This window comes from Pseudoliparis swirei, chromosome 19, assembly GCF_029220125.1.
Source record: "Pseudoliparis swirei isolate HS2019 ecotype Mariana Trench chromosome 19, NWPU_hadal_v1, whole genome shotgun sequence".
Lineage (NCBI taxonomy): Eukaryota > Metazoa > Chordata > Actinopteri > Perciformes > Liparidae > Pseudoliparis > Pseudoliparis swirei.
In genome coordinates this window covers 5,161,982-5,188,890 of record NC_079406.1, presented here as the reverse complement: position 1 = coordinate 5,188,890, position 26,909 = coordinate 5,161,982, and the positions used below count along the sequence as shown (strand labels likewise).

General features: G+C 45.1%; 3 protein-coding genes across 5 annotated transcripts; 1 reads left to right on the top strand and 2 right to left on the bottom strand.

Moving 5' to 3' along the window:
- Positions 1 to 4,617: 4,617 nt before the first annotated feature.
- On the bottom strand, positions 4,618 to 11,387 carry LOC130209259 (LON peptidase N-terminal domain and RING finger protein 3-like). The gene is made up of 12 exons (XM_056438806.1): positions 9,975 to 11,387; positions 8,486 to 8,604; positions 8,256 to 8,378; positions 8,013 to 8,135; positions 7,735 to 7,924; positions 7,577 to 7,652; positions 7,236 to 7,350; positions 6,755 to 6,876; positions 6,356 to 6,514; positions 6,075 to 6,237; positions 5,812 to 5,961; positions 4,618 to 5,333 (listed from the first exon to the last, which is right to left on the bottom strand). Exons 1-12 carry the CDS (start codon positions 10,672 to 10,674, stop codon positions 5,175 to 5,177), a joined length of 2,199 nt encoding a protein of 732 aa, XP_056294781.1. The 5' UTR covers positions 10,675 to 11,387; the 3' UTR covers positions 4,618 to 5,174.
- Positions 11,388 to 14,484: 3,097 nt separating this feature from the next.
- On the bottom strand, positions 14,485 to 21,072 carry commd5 (COMM domain containing 5). Of its 2 annotated transcripts, none has more exons than XM_056438809.1 (7): positions 20,841 to 21,066; positions 18,863 to 19,023; positions 18,061 to 18,089; positions 17,920 to 17,970; positions 17,679 to 17,774; positions 17,360 to 17,435; positions 14,485 to 15,524 (listed from the first exon to the last, which is right to left on the bottom strand). In XM_056438809.1, the coding sequence occupies exons 1-7, from the start codon at positions 20,959 to 20,961 to the stop codon at positions 15,423 to 15,425; spliced, it is 636 nt and encodes a 211-aa protein (XP_056294784.1). In that variant the 5' UTR covers positions 20,962 to 21,066; the 3' UTR covers positions 14,485 to 15,422. The 2 variants fall into 2 exon arrangements, with proteins under 2 accessions (XP_056294784.1, XP_056294786.1); XM_056438811.1 differs by having other exon boundaries at positions 15,433 to 16,059; positions 20,841 to 21,072.
- A 47-nt stretch (positions 21,073 to 21,119) lies between these two features.
- Positions 21,120 to 26,583, top strand: fam199x (family with sequence similarity 199, X-linked). Of its 2 annotated transcripts, XM_056438808.1 has the most exons (8): positions 21,120 to 21,205; positions 22,390 to 22,568; positions 22,937 to 23,156; positions 23,251 to 23,409; positions 23,517 to 23,678; positions 24,016 to 24,199; positions 24,294 to 24,397; positions 24,584 to 26,583. In XM_056438808.1, the coding sequence occupies exons 2-8, from the start codon at positions 22,402 to 22,404 to the stop codon at positions 24,755 to 24,757; spliced, it is 1,170 nt and encodes a 389-aa protein (XP_056294783.1). In that variant the 5' UTR covers positions 21,120 to 21,205; positions 22,390 to 22,401; the 3' UTR covers positions 24,758 to 26,583. The 2 variants fall into 2 exon arrangements, with proteins under 2 accessions (XP_056294783.1, XP_056294782.1); XM_056438807.1 differs by lacking the exon at positions 21,120 to 21,205 and having other exon boundaries at positions 21,223 to 22,568.
- The last annotated feature ends 326 nt before the right edge of the window (positions 26,584 to 26,909 follow it).

Below are 26,909 nucleotides of genomic sequence, written 5' to 3'. Positions count from 1 at the left end.
CTCTTTTTCTGGGTTCTTTTGCTATCTGTGTGTGTCGAGTGTATTTTTATAAGTCTAATAACTTTAACGCGCTATAAAGTTTAGAATCAGCACGCATGTCGTGTATTCAAATCAGTTCTCAAACACATTGTGAATTATCGCCATCATCAAGGAAACAATATGTTGCTTACCGGAATAAACCGATGAGAACATTTGAGATTACGCATGAATCCAAAACGCATGATTTGGAGATTCAGTCTATTAATACTAAAATATATTGTGATGTGATTTGATAGATGATCATTCCACAGATATAATCATCCAGAAAGTACTTTTTAATATTTTTTTGCTGTGCGTTATCTTCATTTACTCTTAACCAGTAACAATATTTACATTTGGCAAATCACACAAGGAATTGCCTTTTTATCATAACACCACAATTACTCAAATAGCTCTAGTGGCTACAGAGATAAGCTCATTTTAATATGAGTATGCAATTCTTTTGCAAGTTTCACAAAAAAAACTGTCTCTGGCTCAAGAAGAAAGGGCTTTTTATTGCCACAAGATTATATTTCATGATAATAATATCAGCCCTTCTGTTCCGGTCGCTGACCGGTCCACTGAGGTCAACTCATCTGTGTTACTTCTAGGAATGTGGAGTCTTGACATGAGAAGTTGGTTATTAGTTATTAGTTTTCTAACTTTTTGTTTTTACTATGAATTTATTTAGAATTCACTGCTGTAAAGATTCATTCTTTATTTCCCAAGCAGAATTGTCCAGGAGTGTAATTTTGACATTTAAAATTATATTATAATTCATCAGTTAGTTGAATAAAAACAAAAACTTTTCTTGAACTCTTCTCAAAACAGGCTATTGTCCTATATTAAATGAGAACATCATCATTTTAGAGTTAATACTTGATCCTCCTGAGTCACAGAACAAACGCCACTGTTGTGAGTCGTACTTCCTGTGGCATATCCTCCATGTGTAAAAACTATTTGTTCATAATTATCAAAACCATTTAATGTCACTTTTCATTGGAGCGTCTCAAACTTTAAATCTAATTCATCAACCCAAAACATTCTGAGGAGAATTATTACCTCACTTCTAGTGACTTTTGGATTTGATCACCAACTGTACCATGTGTGTGTGTGTCTGCGTGTGTGTGTGTGTGGGCACGTCAGTGTGTGTGTGTGTGTGTGGGGGGCGGGGGGGGGGGTCAGAATTTGGGTTCATGGGAATGTGTGTGTGTGCGTACAGGAAGCAGTAATCAGTGAGAAGGCTGCTTCAGCTCCCCAGATGTTTCTGGGTGAGTTAGGTAACACCGCCGCCACTGCCCTACTTCTGGTACATGCACCACACACACACACACACACACACACACACACACACACACGCGGCTCGAAACTGGACCGGCCAAGATGTACGGTGTGCGTGTGCGTGCGCATGTGTTTCCGTGCCAGGTATCCATAGCGATGGCTGCTGACCTTCTCATTTACAGGTTATATAACGAAAGAACTTGGCAGGAATCACAGAGGTGAGGAGAAAAGGAGGAAGTAGGGTGTGTGTGTGTGCCTGTGTGTGTGTATTAAAGTCAATTTAGGCCATTGCGACCAGTCGAGGTCGCACAACGTTTTGAAGACCAGAAAACACAACAAGTTATCTAGTTATGAAAAGGAAGGAAAATGAAAAGCTAGTTCAGGTTCTGCATCGTGTTGGTGGCTTTGTACAGTTTAGTTTGTGTGGGTGTTCCTGTTTAGTTTACGTCTGACCTGTTTTCTGTAAAGGAATAAATCTTCTGTGGAGATAACATCCTGACACATGGTTAAGATATAAAGAGTTGATTTTTAAGTGACTAATAGATTTAAAATGTGCCGGGCGGAGGATGTCTTTATGCTAAAGTGAGCTAATCTGTAACTTCACAATCGTAGTCATATCAGTGGCTGACGACACAACATCACTCACAGACCGGAGGGTTGAATTCATCTTTCTAGGACGGAAACAAAAAGAGACGGCAGAGTCGAGTCCAGTCCGGCGTGTTCACGATCCCCAGAACACAAACCTTTTGATTTATTCACAAGTTGCAGCTTCAGAACGGTACTTTTACAAAAAGTAATGCATACTAAAGTTTTAGTATAAAAAAAAAAAATTAAAACAACAAACAGACATGTACAGAGAACATCCGAGACGTACGTTACATTCATCTTGAGAAGCAATGGAGCGACAGAAATATGTGTTTGGATATGAGGAGCGGGCAAAGCTTTCGTTTGAGAGCGTGAGATTATTTTTAAGAGTTCGCAACATTTGACCAGACTTTTAGAAACTTTTAGGGCACACACTTTGTTTCAAAGAAGCTGCTTCCTGCGCCAGGTGAGAGAAAACAAGCGCTCCCCCCCCCCAAATACTTCAAATACATAACCCAGAAGCCTATGAATTCATAGCTTTGCAGATTTAGGAGACACGGGGCATAAACTCAGGCACATTTTCTTGTTCTTAAAAAAAAAAAATACATTTTGCTGACCAGTGGACATTATTTGTTTGTATAATCAAATTACACTTAATTTCTTCCAGATGATCACAACAATGACAGGAACGCAAGAAAATTAGGAAGCACCGTTTTTCGTCCCTCTCTCTCTTTGTGGAAGTGCTCTAAGGAGGATGCCAGAGGGAGTTACACTTCCTCAAAAGGTCATTGATTGAATTTTTAAAAAGGTCATGACATCACTGGGCAACGACCACCCGCACAGCTGGATTACAACACGATCCGCAAGATCCCACTTCTTCCACGAGCCATTTTTACAGCTACACAGGAAGTGGGAATGCCCCGTTCGCCCGACACTAAGACAATAAAAGCTCGGTGTCGGTGCCGGTTTTGTTAGCACGAATGTGAAACGGGCCCCCTGAACTTTTCAGGATTTAAAAACTTGACGAGAAAACAAATGCCACAGTATCTGTGACCTCCTCTGAGATCATCTACGCGAGAATCCAAGCACATGTAAGTCTCTCGTCGGCAACGGAAAAAAACATTCAATCCTTTTTCACACAAAATAGCAGCAATCGGGAGTTGCTGTCATCAACGTTATTAATACCGAATCCACCGGGATTGCAGATGTGTGTGTGGGTGGGGGGGAATTAAATCCCACAATGTCTTTCAGAACACACGGTCATGAACGATATAATAAAAAAATAAAAGGGGTAGTTCACCTCAAGAATAAAAAATACATACATTTCCTCAGGTGTGAGTTGAAAGAATTAGGAGATGTAGACCGAGAGGATCTCCTGATTTTGGGGTGAACTGTCCCTTTAAGAGGTCAGTCACGTGTGAAGCTAAGCTAACCAGCTGCTAGTGACGTGACACGAGAGGAGCGCCAATCTTCTCATCTAATTTATTAACATAACGTCATTGACCCAAATGTGGCGCTACCCTTTAACGAGCCCAGATATGGGGGATTTCTAGCGAGGAGATCGCCGCTGGCTGATCTCATGGTTCCAAGATGGTTTTCAAAACATCAGCACACAGCAGTCGCCGTTGCAGTTTATACATCAACGTGTAAATGGAAGAAGTCCAACTTAAGGCACTAGAACTGCGGTCACATATGAACAATAATTCACAGATATCAGTTGTAAACCGAAGCATCATTTCAGTGTCATGCTTACATTTTTGGGGGGAATGGGGACAAAAACAAAACCGGGGGGGCGCAGTTGGGCGACGCGGTTTAAATAGCACTCAACAATGAGAAGAAAATAGGTTTTGAGTAGAATATTGTAAAAAACAAAGCTTTATTTAAAGAACACAGCGTGCTCAACACTGTCCAATAACAACTATCAACACACTGTGACTTTGGGCATGAGAGGTTCAGAGCAGCTTTAAGGAACATTGGGTTGGATTTCAGAGGTTTGCAAAATAAAAGAGTTTCACCCTCACATGAAAGAGGTTCAGAGCAGAATAGTCAGAAAGAGATCACATGTTACATTGGGTGTTTGACAGAGTAGACCCACTACTGTAAAGAAAAGTAGCCTCCTCTCTTTAAAGTTGCCAAACTTCTCAATAACTCTCTGGTTAAAGTCAATCTTGTCTGTGACCAGCCTGTTTCCATTATTCTTGAGGGAATGTGTCTGTTTTTCAGAACTTCTTCGTTGTGTTTTCGATGCCAGTTCGGTCTTCTTCTGCTGCTCTGCAAACAGGGTTAGCTTCATGCTGTTAGCTCGTTAGCTTCATGCTGTTAGCTAGATAACTGCGGCAAGATTCGTGCTTCTTACACTTGTCTGCAGCTCTTTAGATCCCTCACCCCGTTGTAGGCCAGAGAGTTTCAGTCCCAGGACTTTGGAACAACAGACAGGGGAAACTAAACAGCGCATTACTCACTGAGCCTCCAGCTGACAGCTCCGTTAGCAACCTGCTCGCGTAGCTCCGTGGAGCTCTCTGGGCTGAGGGCACGATACCGGTCTCTGATTTGCCGAATTGTCCAACCACGTGAAATAAGAAACGATGTCATTGGCCAGGGCGCACATTTTTGCGCCCCAAGATTCACGTTTCATCCGCCAATGAGAAGCCGTCCTTGCCGAAACGACCGTGAAATGTTTGCTCGCTGCCGCGCACACACACGTTGGGCGCCCAAAATGGGAGGGCTTCTCCGTGAGGATGAGTGGCGATATATTATTTATGTCACATTTAACTTAAGTGGTTGTTGACAGGGGCTTACGGTCTCCCACACACATTTAGCGCGTCAACACGGTATATTTACTCTTTAACCCTTGTGTTGCCTTCGGGTCATTTTGACCCGAATCAATGTTTCACCCTCCTGTTACCTTTATATTTACTAACATATTTTACCCTTTGGATTCAATTTGACGCCAGCAATTAAAACCTCCAGAAAATTATTAGAATTAATATTGTTTTCCAAGTTTAAGTGTGAGGCACTTTATGTTTGTTTGTTGACTACCGAAAGAACACCGACATTAAACATTGAATGGGGTCAAATTAATCCTAAGGCGGGGGGAGGGTGTAATATTGATTCGGGTCAAAATGACCCTAAGGCAACACAAGGGTTAAATGATTTGGTATATAATATTTTCTTTTTCTTATTTTTTTTTTCATCTCCAAATTTTAAGAGCTGGCCTGTGTGTGTGTGTTTGTGTGTGTAGAAGGAGAGGAGGGGGGGGGGGGGGGGTCGGTTGTTCTGGAGCTTTAATGTCACCGGTGCCGGCTGTGGGCCATGAAGAGCAGCACCTTGCGGATGCCGCTGAGCCGATCCTTCAGAGAGGTGAGGGCCAGGAACGGCAGCTGGTCTCGGCCCTCCAGCGGAAGAACGGCGAGCAACCACCAGCACCAGGAGGGGCCGTTGGGACTCTCCTGCAAAGGAGGAGGAGGAGGGCACACGGGGAGAGGAGAGGGGGTTACAGACACCAGAATGTAGGAACAGAGGGACATTCTGCTGGGGTCTCGTGATGAGGATTGTGGCGATGCGTTAGAGCTGATTTCATGGTTGTAATCATATAAATTGAATAAGTAAAGTCCTTTGACCTGGTGTGCCTCAGGGTCTGCATGTGGGGCCTCAATCTCTTTCATGGTATATTGTCTTTTTACTGCTTTTATTTTATTAACTCAATTGTTTTATATTATTCAGTTTGTTCCCGTGTGTCAAAGCCCTTTGTAAACTCTGTTTCATGTGCTCTACAAAAAAAGTAATTATCATTATCATCATCGCCGACGACCTATTTCCTCGTAAAAAACATGTTTTCAGCGGACGCTGCCTCGGGAATCTTCCAAAGAAACATTTGAGAGGAGGAGGAGTCATTTCTAAACGTGTCACTCTGTAAACTGTGTGTACCTGGAGTTCAGGGTCTTTCTGAGGCATGGGTCCAAAGTGTCCCTCAATGCGCTCCTTCTGCTCCGCCTTCAGGGAGTTGACCCACACCAGGGCCTGGTCGTACACCGCGTCGTGCAGAGCATGCAGCTCACGCTCTGCCAGACCCTCCACCTACACACACACACACACACAATGCCATGAGTCATCACATCTCAAAGGTAACCCTCCATCAAGCCATCTCTCTCCCAGCTGCTCTCCGTCCATCCGGTCCTCCTTCCTCATACCGTAACGTCCTCCAGGTACTCGATGTCCGCCATGTTGTATCCGTCCCTCTCGCTGTGCTGGATGACTTTAAACCTCCGCATGCCGACGGTGTTCACCACGGAGCGGCCGTCGGAGAAGAACTTCACGTCGCCGATCTCCAGCAGGCAGCCGTAGTCCGCAAACCTAGAGACGGGGGAGAGAGGGGGGGGGGGGGCATTAATACACTTCCTGGATCCATGCTCTTGACAGCGGTGTTAAAAACACCACGCATAGAACCACAACACGCCGCGCCAGCACTGACCCTTTGAGGTTGTCTCCCAGACACATGCCGAAGCTGTTCGTCCCCGTCTCTATGCATCGGCGAATCATCAGCCGGTAGCACGGCTCGAAGATATGGAGCGGGCACGGCACGGTGGGGAAGGCCATGGTGCACACGAATATAGGCACGTTCTTGTTAAGGCTGAGGGGAGAAAACAGTGAAGGGGACACGTGTTTAACGAAGGAATTACGACAGTGGTTTTTCTGTCGAAAAGTCCTTTGAACGGTCGAATGCCCATAAAAACATCTGCACCATAACTCACAATGAACCATTAGGCCAAAAGGCCCCTGAAAACAAATGTTGGACATGTTGCGTCAGCGAGCGGACGCGTAGAGTATATTCAGAGGGCAGAGAGGAGAGCAGAGGAGGACACACACTTACTTGGAGAGCTCGGCCATCTCTTCCTGGTGGATTTTCTGTCTCTCCATGAGCTCCGAGGGAAGATACTTTGAGATCAGGTTCTGCGTTAGCACCGTCTTGCAGTACGGCCTCTGGACCAGGTACTGGGGGAGAGATACAGCACTGGGTCAGAAACACGTTCACAACAGAGAGAGAGTTTCAACGTAAGGCCCCGCTCTATGTTTTACCCCATGACATCCTCTTATTGGGAACTGTAGGCACCAATTAGATGTGCCAGATTAAATTAGACCCCCCCCCCCACCCTGACCGCCCCATAGTGGCTGAGTCATCCGGTATTGGCCGAAGGATACATTTTTTGTTCCAGTAGTCCCTGGTGTCACGTTGCTTGACAGAAAGATGAGGGGAGATAGGTTTGAAATTTAGGGGGGGGGGGGGGGGGGCTGGGGTGGTTCCCTGCATGCCTACTGAATTCAGTTTGGAGATGAGCGGCACCGCCTCGTACCTCAGACAGCTCCTCTTTACAGAGTGGACACTTGGCGTTGTGGTCCAGACATCGCTCCAGACAGCGCAGGCAGAACGTGTGGCCGCACGGCGTCGTCACTGGCTCGTAGAAAAGTCTGAGCGGGGGGGGGGGGGTCAAGCAAAAAAACGTGTCAATACAATATGTGAAATAAATATTCATTTCAGGTCGTCTAACGGCCGAGACAACGGCCCATACTGCATAAAAGCTGCCGCGTATCACACGTTTCCACCGTCCGAGGCCATTTGGTTACTCAACTCCTGCACGGCGGTGCGTTGACTGTCAGTAAATATTTATATCCGACACTGTGAAGCAAACCTCACCTCATACACAGAGAGCACTCCAGGTCTGACGGGTCCAAGGCGCCACCGGCCGCGCTGCTCAGTTGATCCGCCTCCGCTGAAATTAAATACCGAATGAGACGCGTGGCGCCGGTGGAGAGGCGGCGAGCGCGTGGTGGTGTTTAGCGTGCAAAACTCACCGGCCTTGACCCTCTTGTGATCGTCTCTCCTCTCCTGACCTTCGTCATCCTCCTGCTCTTCTTCTGCGCTCCCGTGTTTCCTTTTGAGGAGGAAGCTGTGATCCGGCTTCCCCTGACCTTTGACCTCACCGCACTCGGGCCTTTCGGGTGCGGGAGGGGCGGGGCCTGACAACGGGCTGGGACGAAGGATCTGAGAGAGGGAGCAGGACGATGAAACCTCGTCCGGCGTCACCACGTTTCTTCATAAAAGTGCCGAATGCGGTCGCAGCTCTTTTTACCTGGGCCGGAGTGCTGATGCCGATGCTGTTCTTGACGTGCGCTCTGAAAGACACGTGCGCATTGGAGTAGTCCGAGATGCGTTCAGGGACCTGACCGGTGACCCCCAGGAGATCGCAGAGCAGCTGAGAGAAGACGACACGGGAGGGCTGGGGTTCATCTCCATGCATTTAAAATATCTCACACCTTTGAGTCTTTTGAGGGGTGACACATGGAATAAATGATATTCATCTGTGTTTATTTACCCTGTGAGCCTCGACGTTGGCCAGTCTGCAGTCTGGCTCTATGGACAGACAGACCAGGTACTCCCTAAGAGCCTCCTCGGTCCTGCCCAGCGAAACCAGGGCCTGGGCCTTATATACATGACCCTGCAGGAAGGAGGAAATGCATCAGTTATCTAGCATCCACGCATTTGAATAACATCAACGGATTATTACATATATAATATATGCAGGAAGCGTTTTTACTGCCATACCTTGGACCAGTGAGGCACGAGTCTGCACGCCACCTCTGCGTCTCTCAGGGCCTTTTCATAGAGTCTCAGGCTGGAGTGGATCTGGGAGCGGTTACTAAACAGTATGTGGTCCATGGGTGCTGAGGAGGAGAGGAGGGACAGTCCGTGAGTGAGGTGCATAGTTCCTAAAATATTTAATTTACAGTGGTGTAAAACTGAGAAAATGCAGCAGAGTGTCACATGTGAGCATCTGGAACAAGTGGGTACAGGCTTATTATATACTGAGAAAAAGGTTTCATAACATACTGCAGAATTTCCATTAAATTAGCTTCTTTTTTTTAAACACAGCCAGCAATTATTTATTTTCTTAATTCTTAGAAGGCTGAATATACTGATTATATAAAAAATTAAAAAAGGTGACATGAAGGAATGTTTAAATGGAACTCTTTCCTCCACATTACACAACGCGTTGTGCAAAAAGAAGAAGGAGAAAAAAAGGAAAAGTGCCGCCTTACAAAACGGTGCAGCGCTATCAAGGTCACCCACATTCCAGGTTTCATAACTATAAGAAAGTGTGCAAATGTTGCAGCTAGCCTTATGGGAACTGGAGTTAAGAGGGGGGGGAGATGTTTCACCTCACATTAAGACAAAAGGAGATTATTATTAATCTTACAGGACAATTTCAACGATTTGAGGTGAAGCTGAAATGCAGTTTAACACAAAATAGTTGTTAAAGTATGACAGAAGTGTAATTCAAACTAGTCCTTGTATCAGTGTGTGTGTGTGTGTGGGGGGGTTACTTTTCTCAAGGATTCAACTAAGAAACAAGTCACTTTAAACTGACACAACCCGAGCGTGCAGTAGTGACTCAGCAGCACCACCACCACCACCTCCACCACACAGTAAAGGTCAACTGGGATTGGGTCAAGTGGACTTCTGAGCCAGAGGAGAATCCAATGAGGGAATGACACCACTATAAACGGCACAAGCAGCGTGTGTGTGTGTGTGTGTCCTAATTGACATTGGTAATGACACCACTACTTCTACTAATCCCTCTCTATGGGCCACAGCTCACCTATTCCACCACCACCACCTCTGTCTATTATCAAACCTCTGGTACGGAGGTGGTGACCTAAAATAGTACCCTTGACAAACATCAGCCAGAATCATTGTTTGTCGTTATACAATGAGGGGGCCGAGGAGATACGCGCTTACGCAATGTTTGGTCCGCGAGCCCAGCCTACGTCACACCGTGTTATCCAACACATGGCGCCATGGCGCTCGGATGCCAGCAGGGGCAGCGAGAGCCCCAACGAAGTGTGACACACACTTACGAAACAAAAGTCACGTAACGGCGTCAAATCGCTTTCACGAACAGTATCTCACAGACGACACCAAATAAATACAAATGTACACAAAGTTAAAAGAAGCGACACCAAAAAAACAGTTCGTCCGGTCGCACACCCGCAGCAGAGACGTATATCCACCACCTTGTTCAGCGGTGTCCTACCTATGAGTGTGGCTCGGTTGTATTTGTCCAGCGCCGCCTCCACCTTCCTCTCCGCGTACAGCGCGTTGCCCTCCCGCCGCAGCCGGCCGGCCTGGTGCAGGGTCGGGAACCACTTCGCCAGCAGGTTACTGAGGACCACGTTGACCCGGTAACTCTGGACGTCCGCCACGCCGGAGCCGTCCCGGCACTCTTTGCACTTCACCGGCCGCTCCTTCTCCTTCCGGTCCCTCTCCAGACACTTTTTGCAGAAGCAGTGTCCGCACGGCAGAGTCACGGGCTCGAACAGAAAGCTCAGGCACATCCGACAGGTGAAGTCTTCGCACCCGAAGCCCGCGGCGCCGGCTCCCGTCGGACGTCCCGCCGCCGCCGCCGCCGCCCCTACCTGTCCTCCTTTCTTCGGGGTCTCGTGTGGACCGTCGCCCCCCGCGCCGATACTACTCGACAGGTACTCTATGAGGTTGGTCAGGTGAACGGGTCTCAGTCTCTCCGTCTCCGAGGCTTGTCGATACGCGTCGAAAGCTTCGGTGAATTTGCCCCCGAACGCGAGCGCGTCCGCCCGCATGACCATCAGCTCCTGTCGGCCCCCCGGATCTCCGAGGCACGCCAACTGACACTCGTAGATGTCCGCGGCCAGGTCAAAGTTGTTCGACTGGAAAGCCTCCGCCGCGAGCTGCAGCATACTCTCGCTCTCTGTCCCCATAGCGCCGCCGGTAAGTTGCCCGGGAGTCCGTCCGCCTCCACCTCTTCACCTATGCGGTGTGAGTCTGGTCAAAACACCCGCTGCGGTACATGTGTACGCGTGAGCTGCCGGGAAGTCGAGTGACGCGGTCACGATCGGGTCCAGGAAACACTCGTAATATCCTCAATGGAGCCACGCAGGAGGAAGAAGAAAAAAAAGAACGTTACGTAAAACTTGCGTCACGTGATGCCGGTCAGCTGTTCTCATTGGTCGAGTTTAGGAAAAAGGGTTACAACACGATCTGCCATGTAACTGACCCGCATAGAGAAGTTGAGTAAGGAGTGGCGGGTCAATGCGGGGCATCACGTCATGAGCTTGTATAACATTTCAAGAAGAAGTTATCCCAGGTCGTTCGTGCTTCTAAAAAGGATTTTGTGTTTTATTTATTTGTTTTTGCGAGTTTCCACTGAGATCTTCCCAAACATGGGGGTTTGGTGTCAGTAAGTGGCCATCTATTTGTCTTTTTAATAGTCATAATTAATTCATGGGACTTTCAGAGGCATAATGGTCGTAATTGTCATATAATTAGACAGGAAAAATAGCAATTCATCCGCTACAAGTTCCGGGAGTTCCCTGTTATATAACAGTCGTGATATAACATGTTATGGCAGTTATATGACAGTCAAAAACTGCTTTATGTAATAAGGAAAGAAATTCTATTATAGATCAAGTAAAATTCCCATTTCCATTACTTTAGTATGCTACATGTTATGGCACACAGGCAGCATTTTGAGTACAGTAGAGATCTTACACAAACTGGTCATTTGGTCACATATACTGACAGAGAGCCTCGTCACCGCCCCTCAGATAAATCCCCTGAATGACGGACAGATCCATGGCCATATATTAACTAATCAAACTGTTTGATCAATGTGGCAGGGAGCAGTCTCTCAACAGCACTCTGAGGCCTCGGCCATTGTCCCAAGTCAGTGTTGCATAAAGGTTTTATAATGACAATAAGTGACATCTTACTTAACACATTGAGAAGTTGAAGTAAAGCTTTACTATTATTTTTGGTACTTCCACTACTACTAATAAAGAAACATGTAACAGGAGTGAGAAAGTCATGGGATTGCGAACTAATGTTTTACTTTACGAGTATAAAAAGTATAAAACTGGTACCTGGTGAGAGCCACGGTGTGTTATAACACTTACAGTATTATTTAAGTCTCATTTAAAGCAAGACTGTGTGACTATTAAAGCATGAGTGCCGTGGAGGACGCGTCACACACGTCTTGCCTCAATCAACTCACCGTGAGACCACAGGTGGGTTAAGGTCAGAGGTTAATCACCTCCGGTTACGGGGATTGTCCTCCGGATTGCCCCGACATGAGACCATGTGGTATTAATAGCACTGCCTGAAGAAGGGTATCCTGCAGCCTCAAAATAAAACGTGTTGTATGTCTGTCCGCTGTGTCTACCTACGTCTGCCGTTCTTGTAACTCATGTTGGGGAGAGATATGCGTGTCTGTAAAGTCATCTTGGTAGTAATTTAAGCCTAATATAAGTTTATGCACCAGTATAACACACTCTACTATATATGTTGTGGAAGCACCCAATTTGAAACAATTTATCCACCACACTCCACATCTTGAAGTGTCTTGTGTTTGCATCTCAATAAGCCACCAACGCAGTCTAGTCTGGTGTCCACAGCACAAACTGTCTGGACTGAGAGAAGCCGGCCGTTATACAAGAAGGAGAGATATTCACGTGATGGATGACAAGCATGCGCTTATATAATACACCAGACACGTCGTGTTTGAGTCCTTATGGAAACAATGCGTAAACATCTTGAATCCGATTTGAACTTCACAAACGGTGAGGAATGATTTACTCACTGAAGAGTGAAGTGTCTGAGCAAAACCCTACACAAAGACAATTCTCTGGTTGTCTTTTACATTTTTTACCCAAATATTTTACAGATTTAAAATACTATATATAATAGTGATTGAGCCTTACAGTCTATATCTATATATAAAGCCTATTTAGTGCTTATATGAATGCATTTTCTAGGCAATAGATTTTGAATTATACAACTTTTTCATATGAATTATTTATATGTTGGCACAGACTCAGGGAAGCTGCTGCAACTTGAGTCCTGTCATTCTTGGTGTGCGACCTCATTAAGTGGACATACAGTCCAGCATAAGCACAAGTACAAATGTGTACTGTACTGTATTGTGACCTTTAGACAGTTTTTCAACTCATGTGTCACTCAGAAGTTGAATTACTAATTTTCAAGCATTTCCTTCTAGGTTGTAATTAAATGTGTGACTGCTAGTAAAAAATTTCAGAAAATTCCCATTAAATCACTTTTATTTCCCCTTCACAATATCTCTTGCTAAAAGACATGAAAAGGGTATCTAATATACTGAAAAAAATACACTGTGCTTATCTATATAATGTTTCAAATCGGATCACCAGCCAGTCAATATTTTTGAGGGTTATAAGTGTGATCGAAACGTATGTATATGGAAGATTTATGTGGATATATATTCACTACCGTTCAAAAGTTTGGGGTCACTTAGAAATGTCTTTATTTTTCAAAGAAAAGCACTGTTTTTTCAATATAGATAACATTCATCAAAAATACACACTATACATTGTTAATGTGGGTAATATTCTACTAGGGTGGAACCTGGTTTCTAAATGAATATCTCCATAGGTGTATAGAGGCCCATTTCCATCAACTCTCACTCCAGTGTTCTAATGGTACATTGTGTTTGCTAATCGCCTTAGAAGACTAATATCTGATTAGAAAACCCTTGTATTATTATGTTAGCACTGAAAACAGTTATGCTGGTGATATAAGCTATACGACTGGCCTTCCTTTGAGCTTGAAGTTTGAAGAACAAAATTAATACTTCAAATATTAATCATTATTTCTAACCTTGTCAATGTCTTGACTATATTTTCTATTCAATTTTCAATTCATTTGATAAATAAAAGTGAGTTTTCATGGAAGACACAAAATTGTCTGGATGACCCCAAACTTTTGAACGGTAGTGGATATATATATATTTTTTTCTTCTTTATTTTATATTAATTTTCTGATTTATTTGATTAGAATAATTTGGGATAGGAATATATAAGCATTTCTTGCTTCTACCTATACCTTTTCAGTCTTTCTGTTTTATATATTCTATAGAATAATATTGTATTGTATTTATTGACTGAATAAAATACACAACAACAAAATACACGACAACAATATTATTAGATGGGACATTTCACCGAAAACCAAAACATGTCGACCTCATGGTGGTGCTGGACGAAAGGCCAACGCCAGAGCCAATAGGGTTCATCCTCTGGGAGCCATAAATGAACCACATCGCTGTTGAGATATTTCCTTCTGGACCAAAATGTTCGTGAGAATCGCCGCTGCTCAGGCTGCCTCTTTACGAGAAGCTGACAAACCCCATGTTGAGACGATCGCCATGGAGATTTCAGTGAACCATAATCGGGTCAATTTTTAAGAGCAATTCTTCCAAGTGTTGAGAAGAATATAATCAAGTCAGCGCTAAATGAAGTCCTGGGTGCAGGCTGTACGAGACACTCCCCGTTTCGGTGAAGTTCATTTGCTTACACAACGAGGCGCATACGCCTTGAGTCACTGTATGATTGAAGGCTTTGTTGAATAAGAGCTTTTGAGACCACGTCGTTATGTAATTTCCCAGCTTCCGTCGAGGCTCCTACTTTCGGTGTTTGCGTTGTGACGGCGTTGTGCCGGTGAGAAGTGTTGAACCAGTGAGTTGTTACCTTTTCTTCAAATCAGTCTTTGTAGATTTTAATAGAGAAACCTGGCTTCGAGAGGCAGAAAGGTCTTGATGTCATTATGGCAAACATACAAAATAACCATTGGAAAAAAATACAGATGATACCAAAATCACAATTTCTCTTTGATATCTAAACAACTGACACCATTCTTTAAAGGTTATCAATTGACTTATACAAGGCCATTACGGAAACACAGGAACTATACAGATGAAGGTGGAAAAGGCAGATCGAACATATCGACTCATTTTCAACTCCTCAGCTAACACTTTTCTTTGTATTCAAGAGTGCTACAATCTAAGAGACAAGTAAACATGTTTGTTCTCTCAGTGTAATATATATATAATATAATAATATATATTATATATATTTACTTTATATTATATATAAAATATATTATATGTAATATATTTTATAATATAATTATACATATATATTACATATATACTATATATGTAATATATATATAATAATATATATATAATACTATATATATATGAGTAGAAAAAGGTTTAATCGTAAACTTTTTTTGTGAATCCTCGCGTTTCAGAAGAATGTGGACATAATGTTCAGAGCGTGTCACATGACACCAGAGAAAGTGGCTACGTTTGTATTTTGGCACTATGGAGGCTTTGCAGCCGGCTCACATCTCCCAACAATCACTCAATGGAATAATATGTTCACTTTACAACAAGGCAAAGAGGGAACTTATAGATTTCTTTTTTTTTTACCAACGAGCCCTTGTCTCTTGCCCTCAGTTTGGCTATCGTTCGTGACTCCTGTGGTGCAGCCAGCCGGATGACTGCGTATACCATTATGCACGTGTCGGCGGTTAAGATCGTTGGACGCCAAACACCATCACCATCGAATCAGAACAACATGGCGCCGGGCAGATTAGTCATCGGATGAACCGACAGGCCGACGTGGCAAACAAATCAGTCTTGGATTTTGAGGATGTTCCTCTTCTCCAGATCGTTCATCTCTTTGAGAATCAGAGCCACGTTGTACCGCAGCTCCTGGAATTTGGACACCGACACCTGGACGAGAAGACGACAGTTCCCAGTAAAGATACGGCATAATATTAGCAATGGACATTTTTATCCTGATCTTTTAAAAGCTGTGAATATTGATGTACATTCAATTGGAATGTGGGTAAAGGAAATATAAATAGGAAACGATAAGAGCTCTTGTTATGCATTTTGAATGAATGGAAACTGTCCGTCGATAATGCACTACTGGCACTTTGTGATTTTAGTTTGTTGTTTTTGTATCGTGTCAAATTCAGTGAGAAAAAGATTATATTAAAAAACATGACCAGTTAAAAAGAAAAGTGTTGATGCTAAAATTATAAATTGACATTTTGTTCTGAACTCAAAATAATTTAATTTTTTTATAAACATTCACTGTTTTTTTGTTGTTGAAGCGAATATGTGAACATGATACCGGTACTGGTTATAGTTCCAGGATGACTTCCAGACATATGTTGGCATACTAACATATATAATTAGAATAATAACTGGGTTTGTGTTTTACATTCACCATGAAGTGACGGCTCAACTGTTTGGTGAAGGCCTACAATTAAAAAAAAGAGTAAAACATTGATTATCATTATGTTTGGGTTATCAAAGAAGGCAACAATTATCACTGGAAGAGTTCTTAGAAGTCCAACAGGCCTTGAACTTCACATTAAACAATCTTCCTGAGTCCGACCTCTCTACAAGGTAAAAGAGGGCCACTCCCCCCCCAAAAAAGGTACTCCATTCATACATGTGGTTTTATTTATTTATTTATATCTACTATCATCTCTGTGCCTCTCCTTCCTGTATAAGGACTCAAGTCATCAGCTCTTTTTATTGCCGTACTAAAAAAAAAGATAAATCTGCTGATTAAGAAGAGAGATTAAATCATCAGCAGCAGCAGCCTCTGGATCAGATCCTGAGAAACACATATCAATGTGGAGATAAATTACATCCATCAATAGAATCCGCCCACCGGATGCTGCTGCTGCTAATCTTCTAATTTTGCTGTAATCTGATCACGTAACTGCAGCAGCATGTACAAGTCCTCCCTCCTGCTTCTGTCCACTTCAGTAGTCTCCTTTGAAGGCTGCATCTATCCTGAAATCATCAGGCAAGTACGTGTGGAGTGTGGCGCCCCCTGTTGATCAATGCATCTCACTACATGTGGAAGATTGGATCCAGTTTGTGTGAAATGTTTAATATATTTATTGTATAACTCATGATTTAAAATGAGCACATTTGTATGTTTAGAACACAAGTTGTCTGATTTTCTAAGAGACAGAACTTTTTTATCGTATCTGTTCTGCTTTGTCGTGAATGTAGAAAAGTTTAACGTGGCGTTGCTGCACAAACAAGTGGACTTTACTGTCGCAGTGGATCAGAAGGAGGTTCTAGGTTAGGCTGTAATTAATAAATGTTACCTCAATTATTCAACTGTGATCCTGTTATGTAACAACTCAAACAGACCGGCATTAGCCTGCTGGCTAACCACCAACTGCTTTGTGCCCGCAGGCTGGAGATAAACTGGAAACACGCGCGCACTACGGTGCAGAACCAACACGAGCCATGCGGACAAAATGACCATCCATGGGAAGACACACATTTCCCACTCAAACCAAGAGACCTTTTGTTATGCAACCTGAATGTCTGATATCTGGTATTGCACCTGTATCTGGGGGAGTTCTCTCTTTCAACAACCACTGGAGTCCATGTTTCTTTCATGAATACGGCACATTGCTCTATACAACGTCAGTACCGGTGTCAAAAAGCAAGGATTAGACTGAGTAGCTTCTGTATTCATGATCTGGAACACATGCATTCAGAGAAAAAAATAAGGTAATTGCAAAGAGTACCTCGAAGCGGTGAAAGCTCCCATCCGATAGTTTCATCTGCATCAGGACAGAAGGCTGCAGAGCCCTGGCTAAAGAGCTGTGGAGAGAGAGAGAGGAGACTAGTTATGTTTTATCAGAGAAGTGTTTCCGAAATGTACGCATCTGTTTATTTAGCAGGCTCAGTCCAACCACCCACCTCGTCTTGTATGCAAAGACATCAAAAACACCTCACACTATGGTTAGAGATTTATTTTCACCCAACAAAGACCTACGGCACACCACACAGAAAAGCCTTTATGAACTGGTCGGAGGGGGAAACTTCTCCGAGACGGGACATTACCTTGTGGAAATGGCGACATCCACCCTCCATTTAAAGTCCTCTACCGTGGGGAGGTGTGGGTCATTCCGGGAGGTCGCTGTGTCGAGAGCTGCACGCCTACCAGTACAAAGAGAGAGAGGGGGGGGGTCACACAGCAACCATTTCTTCATGAATGTAATTAAAGCCAAACCCAACTCGGGCAAAGGAAAAGACACAAAAAGACTAAATGTATAAATATTCAGAGGCTGTACGTTCAACAAACCTGTTGCCGAAAACCACACTGGAGAAGTCTGTGATGAAGTCTTCAGGTATCCTAACAGACAACAGCGGATTCAGGCATTCTGGGTTGGAACGTGCGAGCGCATCAAAACATTGCGTGTGTGATGAAAACAACGAGCCTTACCTCAGTTCTCGGAGATCTTCTCTGAAGGCCTAAACGTGGACACACACACACGACGTTAAGTATCGTTTGCTCCAAGATTGAATAATGGTTCACATCCTACAAATGTGTCGTACCGTGCTCGTGATTACGTTCGCACGTGTGGCCCTCGATACAAGTGTGTTGTGTGTCATCATTAATTGTAAAATTTCCACCTGTGCTTTTTTGTATAGAGGCCCATTTCCATCAACGATCACTCCAGTGTTCTAATGGTACATTGTGTTTGCTAATCGCCTTAGAAGACTAATATCTGATTAGAAAACCCTTGTGCAATTATGTTCGCACAGCTGAAAACAGTTATGCTGGTGATATAAGCGATACAACTGGCCTTCCTTTGAGATTGAAGTTTGAAGAACAAAATTAATACTTCAAATATTAATAATTATTTCTAACCTTGTCAATGTCTTGACTATATTTTCTTTTCAATTTTCAATTCATTTGATAAATAAAAGTGAGTTTTCATGGAAGACACGAAATTGTCTGGATGACCCCAAACTTTTGAACGGCAGTGTACTCAGTAAGAAGAAGTATGGAGCAAGGGATTAGGATGAATGGCCTGTCTGGGAAGACACTAATACCATTAATTATTTATCTTCTGACATCAAGCAGGCAAGCACACGATCGTAGAAGTGAAACACCTGAATCCAAAGCAGTCCCCATTAATGTTATCGTCGGGCCGGGGCTTTTTCCTCCATCATATTACATGTCAACACGTCTGTATGTACTTCCAACACGGTCTCATCTCCAGCGTCGACCGGCAGCTCACCTCCTGCTTCAGGGCCGTCGTGGGCAGGCGGATGGCCTCGGACAGCACCCGGTACGTCCCAGCGACCACGTGGATGAGCCTCTCCTGGGGGACGGGGCTGCTCTCCGCGATCGACCTCATCGCCACCCTGCAGTCCTTCCCCTCCAGGCCGCTGACCACAGCTGGACAAATAGGATGGAGAACACGTCGGCCTATAGCTGTCCTTGTGAATGCAGTGTTTCCCCGACCATAATAACAGGGTGGCGAGTAAATGGCATTGTCACGATAAGTGTGCCGGTCACCGGGGGGTGATGCAACACGGGAGTAGAGCGAACTCCACCCGGGGTCCGAGCCGCTCAACGCGCGACCAGGCCCTGGCTCCGGTACCGGAGTACCGTTGGACCTCGGGCGCCGTTTCCTCTCCAGGAAACGCAACGGACTCGTGGCGGCCGGCTCTATATCCAAACTCTGGTTCTGCGCTCCGTGACGTCACACGCGACGTCACAGAAAAACAACACGGTGTTGCTGTTTCAGGAGAATCAAGCGCATTTATGTTTTTGCATTTTTATATTTCATGTAGCGTGCACGCTGTCAGTGCACGCTGTCAGTGCACGTTGTTAGTGCACGTTGTTAGTGCACGCTGTCAGTGCACATCAATAACATGATGAAAACCAGTCAATCATTGTTACCTTCGCATTGAAAATGCGGAAGGTTATGTTTTGATCGCCGCGTATTTATTTGTATGCGTGTTATTCGCCTAACTCAAAAAGTATTAAACCGAATCGCATGAAATTTGGTGGGATGATTGGTTATTATCCGGGGACCATTTGATTAGATTTTGGGATCAATCGGGTCAAAGGTCAAGGAAAGGTCAAAATCTTCTTGAATCGCATGCAATTTGGTGGGATGTTTGGTTATTATCCGGGGACCATTTGATTAGATTTTGGGATTGATCGGGTCAAATGTCAAGGTCATGGAAAGGTCAAAATCTTCTTTTTACCATAGCACGGTCAGTTTTTATCCAATTGGCATGCAACTAATGCCAAAATGTTCATAATGCAATGCCCAATCTTGTGATATGTGAAGGTATGCGCTCTACTGAGTGCCCATTCTAGTTTTGTATTGTGGGGGGAAAGCGGTTCAGATTTAGAAGTGACATTTTAGTTTTTAAAATAATATATAAATCTAGATATAATAAATAAATCTATATATTTGGATGCCTAAGCTGCTCGTCGTCGCCATTTTGAGAGCTGAAGCAATCTAAATGCTCTCAATCTGTGTGAAGCATCTTTAAACACAAAAAACAGACACATGCATCCTCATATATAACATTATTATTATTATTATACTCTGGGACATATAACATTATTATTATTATACTATAGTGGTACTGCTATCTAAACGGCGCTAGCCTTAATTAGCCGTCTTTTCTTTAACTACTACACACTTAATAACTATCAAAATATAGCACCGCCAAAGCGAGCGAACATAACATTAATATATATATGGCATTGTGTGTTTGTGTCGGTCGGTCCCGCCCCCCTGAAGCTGGAAAACTAGGGGAAACACTGGAATGCCTCCTGGTTTAATTGTGTAATACAGTGTCAAACCCTATATAATAATATATACTGTACCGATTAAACAATGTAGGATTTACGAGGGCAGCTACGTGTTTTCTTTCTATGTTCCACAGTACAGCTACTACGACAACAACGGACGCGTTCGGTTCAAAGTCACCAGTTAACACGGTCGCTTCTTAAACCGTAACACCAGCCAGTTTAAGTGTCACTATGTTGATATAATAACGGTCTCTGCTGGACACTCTGGACCCTGGTCCCGTGATCTAAGACGTTCAATAAGTGCGTGAGCCACATGGACGCCCCCAGTATGTACAATGCACCACTAATATACATGTATTAGCGACACACATTTAAACCTATAAGTAGCTATTTAAAGAGACAATAATATTGAACGACAAGAGGGTAATAACGACATTCACCTTTCAGTATCTTCCTGAACGTCTCTTGGTCCACATCCTTCAGGTTTTTCGACAGTGACTCTATTTCCGCTGGTATCCTGCCCCCGAAAAAGCTGGAGTCCTTCGCCTGGCTTGAAGACATGACTCACCTTTTGTGGAGTTAACAGCTAAATCGCTAAATTATACCAAATTCTACCAAAATATAGCCGTCTGTGCTCCTCTTTCTGAAAGCGAGTTTCTGTTTACTCTGACAGCTTCCGCCCTCGCGTCACGTGACGCTGCGCTCGCTCCCGCGAGTCTCGCGGTGACAACTCAGGTCATCGCTGGAAAAGAAAGGATTTTGCAAATGGAGGTGGCAGAAATGGTCATTCTTTGAACGACAAAAGGTTGGTGTTTTAATGTAGCTAGCGCCTCCACCACCGCGTCCCCGGGGGCGTGTAACCTGTGTGAGCGTGTATCGCGGTGGGACAGGCCGACAGCCGGCGCGAGCTCGGTGTCGGTTGGTCGGCTTGATGATCGCGACGTGGACATTTGGAGGATTAGCAGCTAACGTTAGCTCACGGAGTTAGCCGTGTGTTGTGCTCTAACCACAGGACGAACACGTGTATCCAAACTGTCTCTAATGCTGCACTACGTTTTATTTATTTCGACAAATATGCTTTGCATGCAGTAAAGCGTTTCTCTTTGTTGAGAAAAATCAACTATTCCGGCAAATTGATGCTAAACGTGGATCGTCAACGCATAACCCGAGCGTTAGCATTCCACTTAGCTTCCTAAAATACGCCCACGACATTAACGAGTCTGCTCTCCACGCAGAGGGTCCCCGATGCAGATGAGCTCGAGGAGCTGATGTTGCTGCTCGATCACATTTTAATTAATACGTTTGGCTTTGTTAATTAACTGCGTACGACATTGCTGGAGCACTGCAGCTGCCTTTATTTACATTTTAGCTCATCATTTGTGTGGTTGAAGGTTCCACTGTGTACGGGTCATGCAGCTGGAGGACGATGACGACGTTAGAAGCACAGTTTGATTTCTCAGTGTGACGTTTATTTCCCTTCCAAACCCAAACAACAAGTAAATATCATAAAATACATGAATATGCAGCAGTCATGTACACCTGCTCCCCTATTCATACATCTCTGTGCACATCTGGGGTAAATTAATACATCCCATAACCTAATTATGCAAACAACTATATATCTCTGACTCTATCTAATATTTCCTTTACAGAAAATAATGTGATGTAGTAATATCCAATAGTATCCTTCCAACTTTGGTCCAGACACAATGTTGATGGTGTATTTATTCTTAGTACAGCAAGCTTCGTTCATGAGCAGTGTCTGTTGTGGAGACTTTGCATCAGGGATTTTTGTAAACAAACAAACCGGATCAAATGAATGCTGAATATCCTGTGGACACAATCTTGGACACCTGTCCAGCCAATACATACTGCCGTTTGAGTCCATGTCGGATGTGTTTTTTCAATGTGGTGATTATTAAGACCGTATTTCTATTAAAAAGGGTCCCTTCATGTTTCTCTAACCCGTTGCCTCTTTCGCTGCGTCAGGTACACTTAGCCATGTCTGAGTCTCTGTATGAGAAGTTCTTGGCCCCGGAGCATCCTTTCCCTCTCCTCTCCCAAAGAACCAACCTCAGCGACGTGGGGACCCTGGATGTCAGTGACTTTGGCTTTCAACTCTCATCTTGCCACAGAACAGATCCCCTACACCGCTTCAACAGCAACAGGCAAGTGGAGAGTGTGTGTGTGTGTGTGTTTGTGTTCACGCGCGCGTGTCTGTGAGGTCAAACTTTTTGGACATTTTATTGAAGATGTCCACCAAAAATGTCTGTGCATCATGTGAAAGAGCAGCATTTTAATCTCTTATTTTGAAGAATTCTAGGTCTAAATATTGCCCTCAGTGACTTCTGCACCATATATTTTTTCTCTATCCTTTCGTTAAGATGAAAGTTTATAATGTGAAAAGGCTTTTTGAGAATTGAAGTGGCTCCTTCCCCTGGGTATTCGCCTCTCTGTCTCAGGAGAACAATCTGACCCATTTCCCGAAAGTCCTCGCAGAATGCGCTCTGACGTTCCCTCACTGTTCTCCCCCCAGGTGGAACCTCACTTCCTGTGGTACCAGCGTCGCCAGCTCCGAGTGCAGCGAGGAGCTCTTCTCCTCTGTGTCCGTGGGGGACCAGGACGACTGCTACTCCCTTCTGGATGACCAGGAACTGACCTCCCTGGACCTGTTTCCAGAGGGCAGTGTTTGCAGTGACGTCTCCTCCTCCATCAGCACCTACTGGGATTGGTCCGACAGCGAGTTTGAGTGGCAGGTTGGTTGTTAGCCGACCTGGAAGTGATTTCTTTTATTTTTTTAACGTGCTTTGGGCACAGAAGAGATAACAAGTCTCACCTCTGTCCTCTCAGTTGCCAGGAAGTGACATCGCCAGCGGCAGCGATGTCCTCTCTGACATCATCCCGAGCGTGCCGAGCTCGCCGTGTCTGTTTTCCAAGAGGAGGCCAAAGACCCACCCTCATCGCAACCTGGATGAGTTGCCATGGAGTGCCATGACCAACGACGAGCAGGTAAACAAAGCCGACCGCGACGCTCAGTCAAACCCGCGGCGGCGGCGGAGATACCTGGAAGAAAGGAGCGACGCTCACAAAACCTAATGCGTCCCGTTTCCCTCCAGGTGGAGTACATCGAGTACCTGAGTCGGAAGGTCAGCACGGAGATGGGCCTGAGAGAACAGCTGGACATCATCAAGATCATCGACCCCTGTGCTCAGATCTCCCCCACCGACAGCGAGTTCATCATCGAGCTCAACTGTCTCACGGACGAGAAACTCAAGCAGGTGGGCAGAAGCTCCTTAGCGCCCCGTTAACCAACCGGTCGACAAGCCGACTCAGAGTAATAGATCCGTATCGGCTGCATTTTTGCCACACCTTCATATGTGCACGTATGCATAAGCTTTAAGCGTTGTTCGTGAACATTAAAGTCAGATTATATATTAAAATCCGACACTCTACATCCATCTGTCAGTTGCCATGGTTACATTTAGTTGCCTTTTACGTTTCACCTATCGGCTGTTGCCGCGTATTGAAGACGAGGGCTCGCGCAGATACGTAGCATGCGAAAAGCTCATTTCTCATTCTTATTTTCTTCACCCCCCCCCGGTGTGATGTCACCAGGTGCGTAACTACATCAGAGAGCACAGCCCCCGGCAGCGGGCCAGCAGCACCAGAGAGGGCTGGAAGCGGAGCAGCCACAGCAGCGGCAGCACCGGCGGCGTCAGCGTGGCGAGCAGCAGCAACGCCAGCATGGTCAGCTCCGCCAGCTCCTCCGGCGGCTCCACGGCCTCCAACTCCGTGGCAGGTGAGATGCAGAAATGTGTCACGCATCCAGCTCACATTTCGAGCGGCGCTCTCTCTCCTCCCGGTTGTGAAACCGTCTGCGTCGCGTCTTCCAGGTGGCGCGGCGTCGGCCTGCAGCGGAGGCAGTGTCTCCAACATGAGCAGAGCTCACAGCGACGGGAACCTCTCCAGCACCGGAGAGCGCATACGAGACTCTAAAGTAAGAGGTGTGTGTGTGTGTGTGTGTGTGCGTGTGCGTGTGCGCGTGCGCAATCTCAGAAGGATACATTTCCATCTCTGATACCACTCTGGTTAATTTGTTGTCTCATCAATTTCAACACCTTGATCCTCATCCTGGTATCTCTCTCTCTCTCTCTCTCTCTCTCTCTCCACGCCCGTCTCTCAGAAACGCTCCAAGCAGCGTAAGCTCCAGCAGAAGGCCATGCGCAAGCGGCAGCTGAAGGAGCAGCGGCAGGCCCGCAAGGAGCGCCTGAGCGGACTGTTCCTGAACGAGGAGGTGCTGGCGCTGCGGGTGACGGAGGAGGACGACCACGTCGACGACCTGGACATCCTGATGTGACACCAGTGACTCGATCGGTGCCCCCCCCCCCCCCCCCCCTCAGAGCTCACGGACCACGCCGCTCCCCGAAAAACCGCCGCGCGCAGCAGCCTCGAGGAGGCCAACAGGAAGAGCTTGCAGTAGCCCCCACCTCGACACACACACACGTGCGATACCACGGGCAGGTATTTCAGCTTAATACAGTTAACAAGCTTGTAGATGCTGTAACGGCACACATCCCCCCCCCCCCCCCGCTACTAATGCAACCCCTCCCCCGCCGCTGACAGGAGGCCAGAGCGGGCCGAGAAGCAGAGTTCAGGCCACGTTGAGCAGGAAACCGGGTGTGTTCGTTTCTTCGTTGGCGTGCGAGGGGGCGGAGCCAGATGCACAGCGCCAGTATTTGACATCCCCACTCTGGTTTAAACTGCTGCGGGTGGCGTTTACGGTGCGACGATAGGAGGCAGTTTTAACGTGACGGCAGAGTGACTGTAAATGGGAGCGTCGTCGTGGCGACACATCTGGGGCGAAAACGGAAAACGATCCCGAGTGTGAAAGCTTGCTTCGATACGGCAGAGCCGAGTGTCGTGGTCCCCTTCCACCCCTTCAGGCCTCGAGGGAGCACTGAATCTGCATGTTTTAAAGTCGTCGCCCCCCCCCCCCCCCACACCGTGTGGTCAAATAACTAACAGCTGGCTTCGTTTTTCGCTTTCTCCCGTTCAGAAACATCACTTCTGTGCTGTAAATACATGATAAATAACAGCTGATTACCGCTTGCTTTCAGGTTCTACCTGGTTTCATTTAATGTTCTTTTCCCATTTTTTGTTGTGTGTATGTATGTATATATATATATATATTTATGTATACATATGTATACATATGTGTGTATATATATACATATATATATATTTGTGTGTGTGCTAAGTTAGTGAACTAATTGGTTATCCAATGAAATGCTGTGCGTTGCCTCTGGTTCTTTGATATATTTGGAGTCTTATTTTGAAGCATTTAGCTGCTGTAGTACTTCTGGTCTCCATCTTTAGTTCCTCCCCAGCACTCCTCTCTTTATTGTTTTGCTCGAGACGGACCGAAGTGATCGTGGACGCGAGCGTATTTTCTTGAATGATTTGACCATCGCGATAACTTTGGAGCATCTGTGGTTTGTTTGTTTTGGCGCTGAACTTGGAGCTGGTTTCTTCAGCGCGTGTGCATCCGACGTTGGGCCATTTAACCTTCAGAAGCGTGTTCATGTAGACAAATCACTCCCCCCCCCCCCCAGTCTTGTGTGGAGTCGTAGCTCCCATGCTGCTGGCATATTCGAGAGGTTATTTCTTTTGTGCGTTTCCGTTTTGCCCACCGTGTGAAACACTTTCCCGCGGCCTTTGCTTCACGCGTCCCGGGCCGCGGCTCTCGTCTCCGTCTCTTTGTATAAAGTTCTTCTTCATCGTCGCAATTATGGTAAATGCAGCTTTATGTATTCTGTAGTTATGAATTAGTAAAACTCTATTTTGAAAAATAAGATACTTTTGAAAAAAATAATTAAATAAGCCAGCGCGATACAACAAAGGTGTTTTGTGTATATAAAGTATAATTGCTGATAATTGATTTATATGTAGTTGAAACAAAAAGTTTAAACTGAAACCACCAGGCAGACCGGTTGAGTCCAGTGGATTTGAACCGTCCGCTCCGCCGGTGTTCCCCCGGGTCCGCTCAGACCCCCATGTGGTGCCCTGTGTTATCACTAGCTGAAGCATTTGAAATACCAGAGATGCCATGTTGTGTGTGCCGCTCGATAGTTCTGATCGACTGTAAACCTGACAAATAAATTGGCATTGTTGCATCCTATTGTTCTCATCTGTGGTGGCGTTTTCTTCCAGTGTGTTCGTTAAGGGCTGTGATCCAGCCTCAAGTTAAAGAACGCAGTTGTGTAGTTTTATTTTGTTTTGTTTATTTCTTCTCTTCTCAAATTGGAAGGTTCCATTGTCCATACACTGAGAACAAACAGGGTGCAGGTATATTTAGGGGGGAAAGGGATTAGCTGACACACAGTTCTATGCTACTATGTTAAAACATCTAAAGGTCACTAAGGGTACTTTTCAGTTTTATAGTATCGAGAGTAAATATGTACTCTATAAAACTAATTGTGTAACTTCTATTGACATGAAAGATACTGTAT

What these genes read in the sequence shown, in the direction of transcription:
- commd5 (XM_056438809.1), bottom strand. Translation starts at nt 20,961, where the DNA reads ATGTCTTCAAGCCAGGCGAAGGACTCCAGCTTTTTCGGGGGCAGGATA. An exon ending in GAAGATCTCCGAGAACTGAG is followed by an intron (nt 17,971 to 18,060) that starts GTAAGGCTCGTT and finishes GTTGTCTGTTAG; the next exon opens with GATACCTGAAGACTTCATCA. An exon ending in GATGTCGCCATTTCCACAAG is followed by an intron (nt 17,436 to 17,678) that starts GTAATGTCCCGT and finishes CTCTCTCCACAG; the next exon opens with CTCTTTAGCCAGGGCTCTGC.
- LOC130209259 (XM_056438806.1), bottom strand. Translation starts at nt 10,674, where the DNA reads ATGGGGACAGAGAGCGAGAGTATGCTGCAGCTCGCGGCGGAGGCTTTC. An exon ending in CAACCGAGCCACACTCATAG is followed by an intron (nt 8,605 to 9,974) that starts GTAGGACACCGC and finishes TCTCCTCCTCAG; the next exon opens with CACCCATGGACCACATACTG. An exon ending in TCGTGCCTCACTGGTCCAAG is followed by an intron (nt 8,379 to 8,485) that starts GTATGGCAGTAA and finishes TCCTTCCTGCAG; the next exon opens with GGTCATGTATATAAGGCCCA.
- fam199x (XM_056438807.1), top strand. Translation starts at nt 22,216, where the DNA reads ATGAATGCTGAATATCCTGTGGACACAATCTTGGACACCTGTCCAGCC. An exon ending in CACCGCTTCAACAGCAACAG is followed by an intron (nt 22,569 to 22,936) that starts GCAAGTGGAGAG and finishes TTCTCCCCCCAG; the next exon opens with GTGGAACCTCACTTCCTGTG. An exon ending in AGCGCATACGAGACTCTAAA is followed by an intron (nt 24,398 to 24,583) that starts GTAAGAGGTGTG and finishes CCCGTCTCTCAG; the next exon opens with AAACGCTCCAAGCAGCGTAA.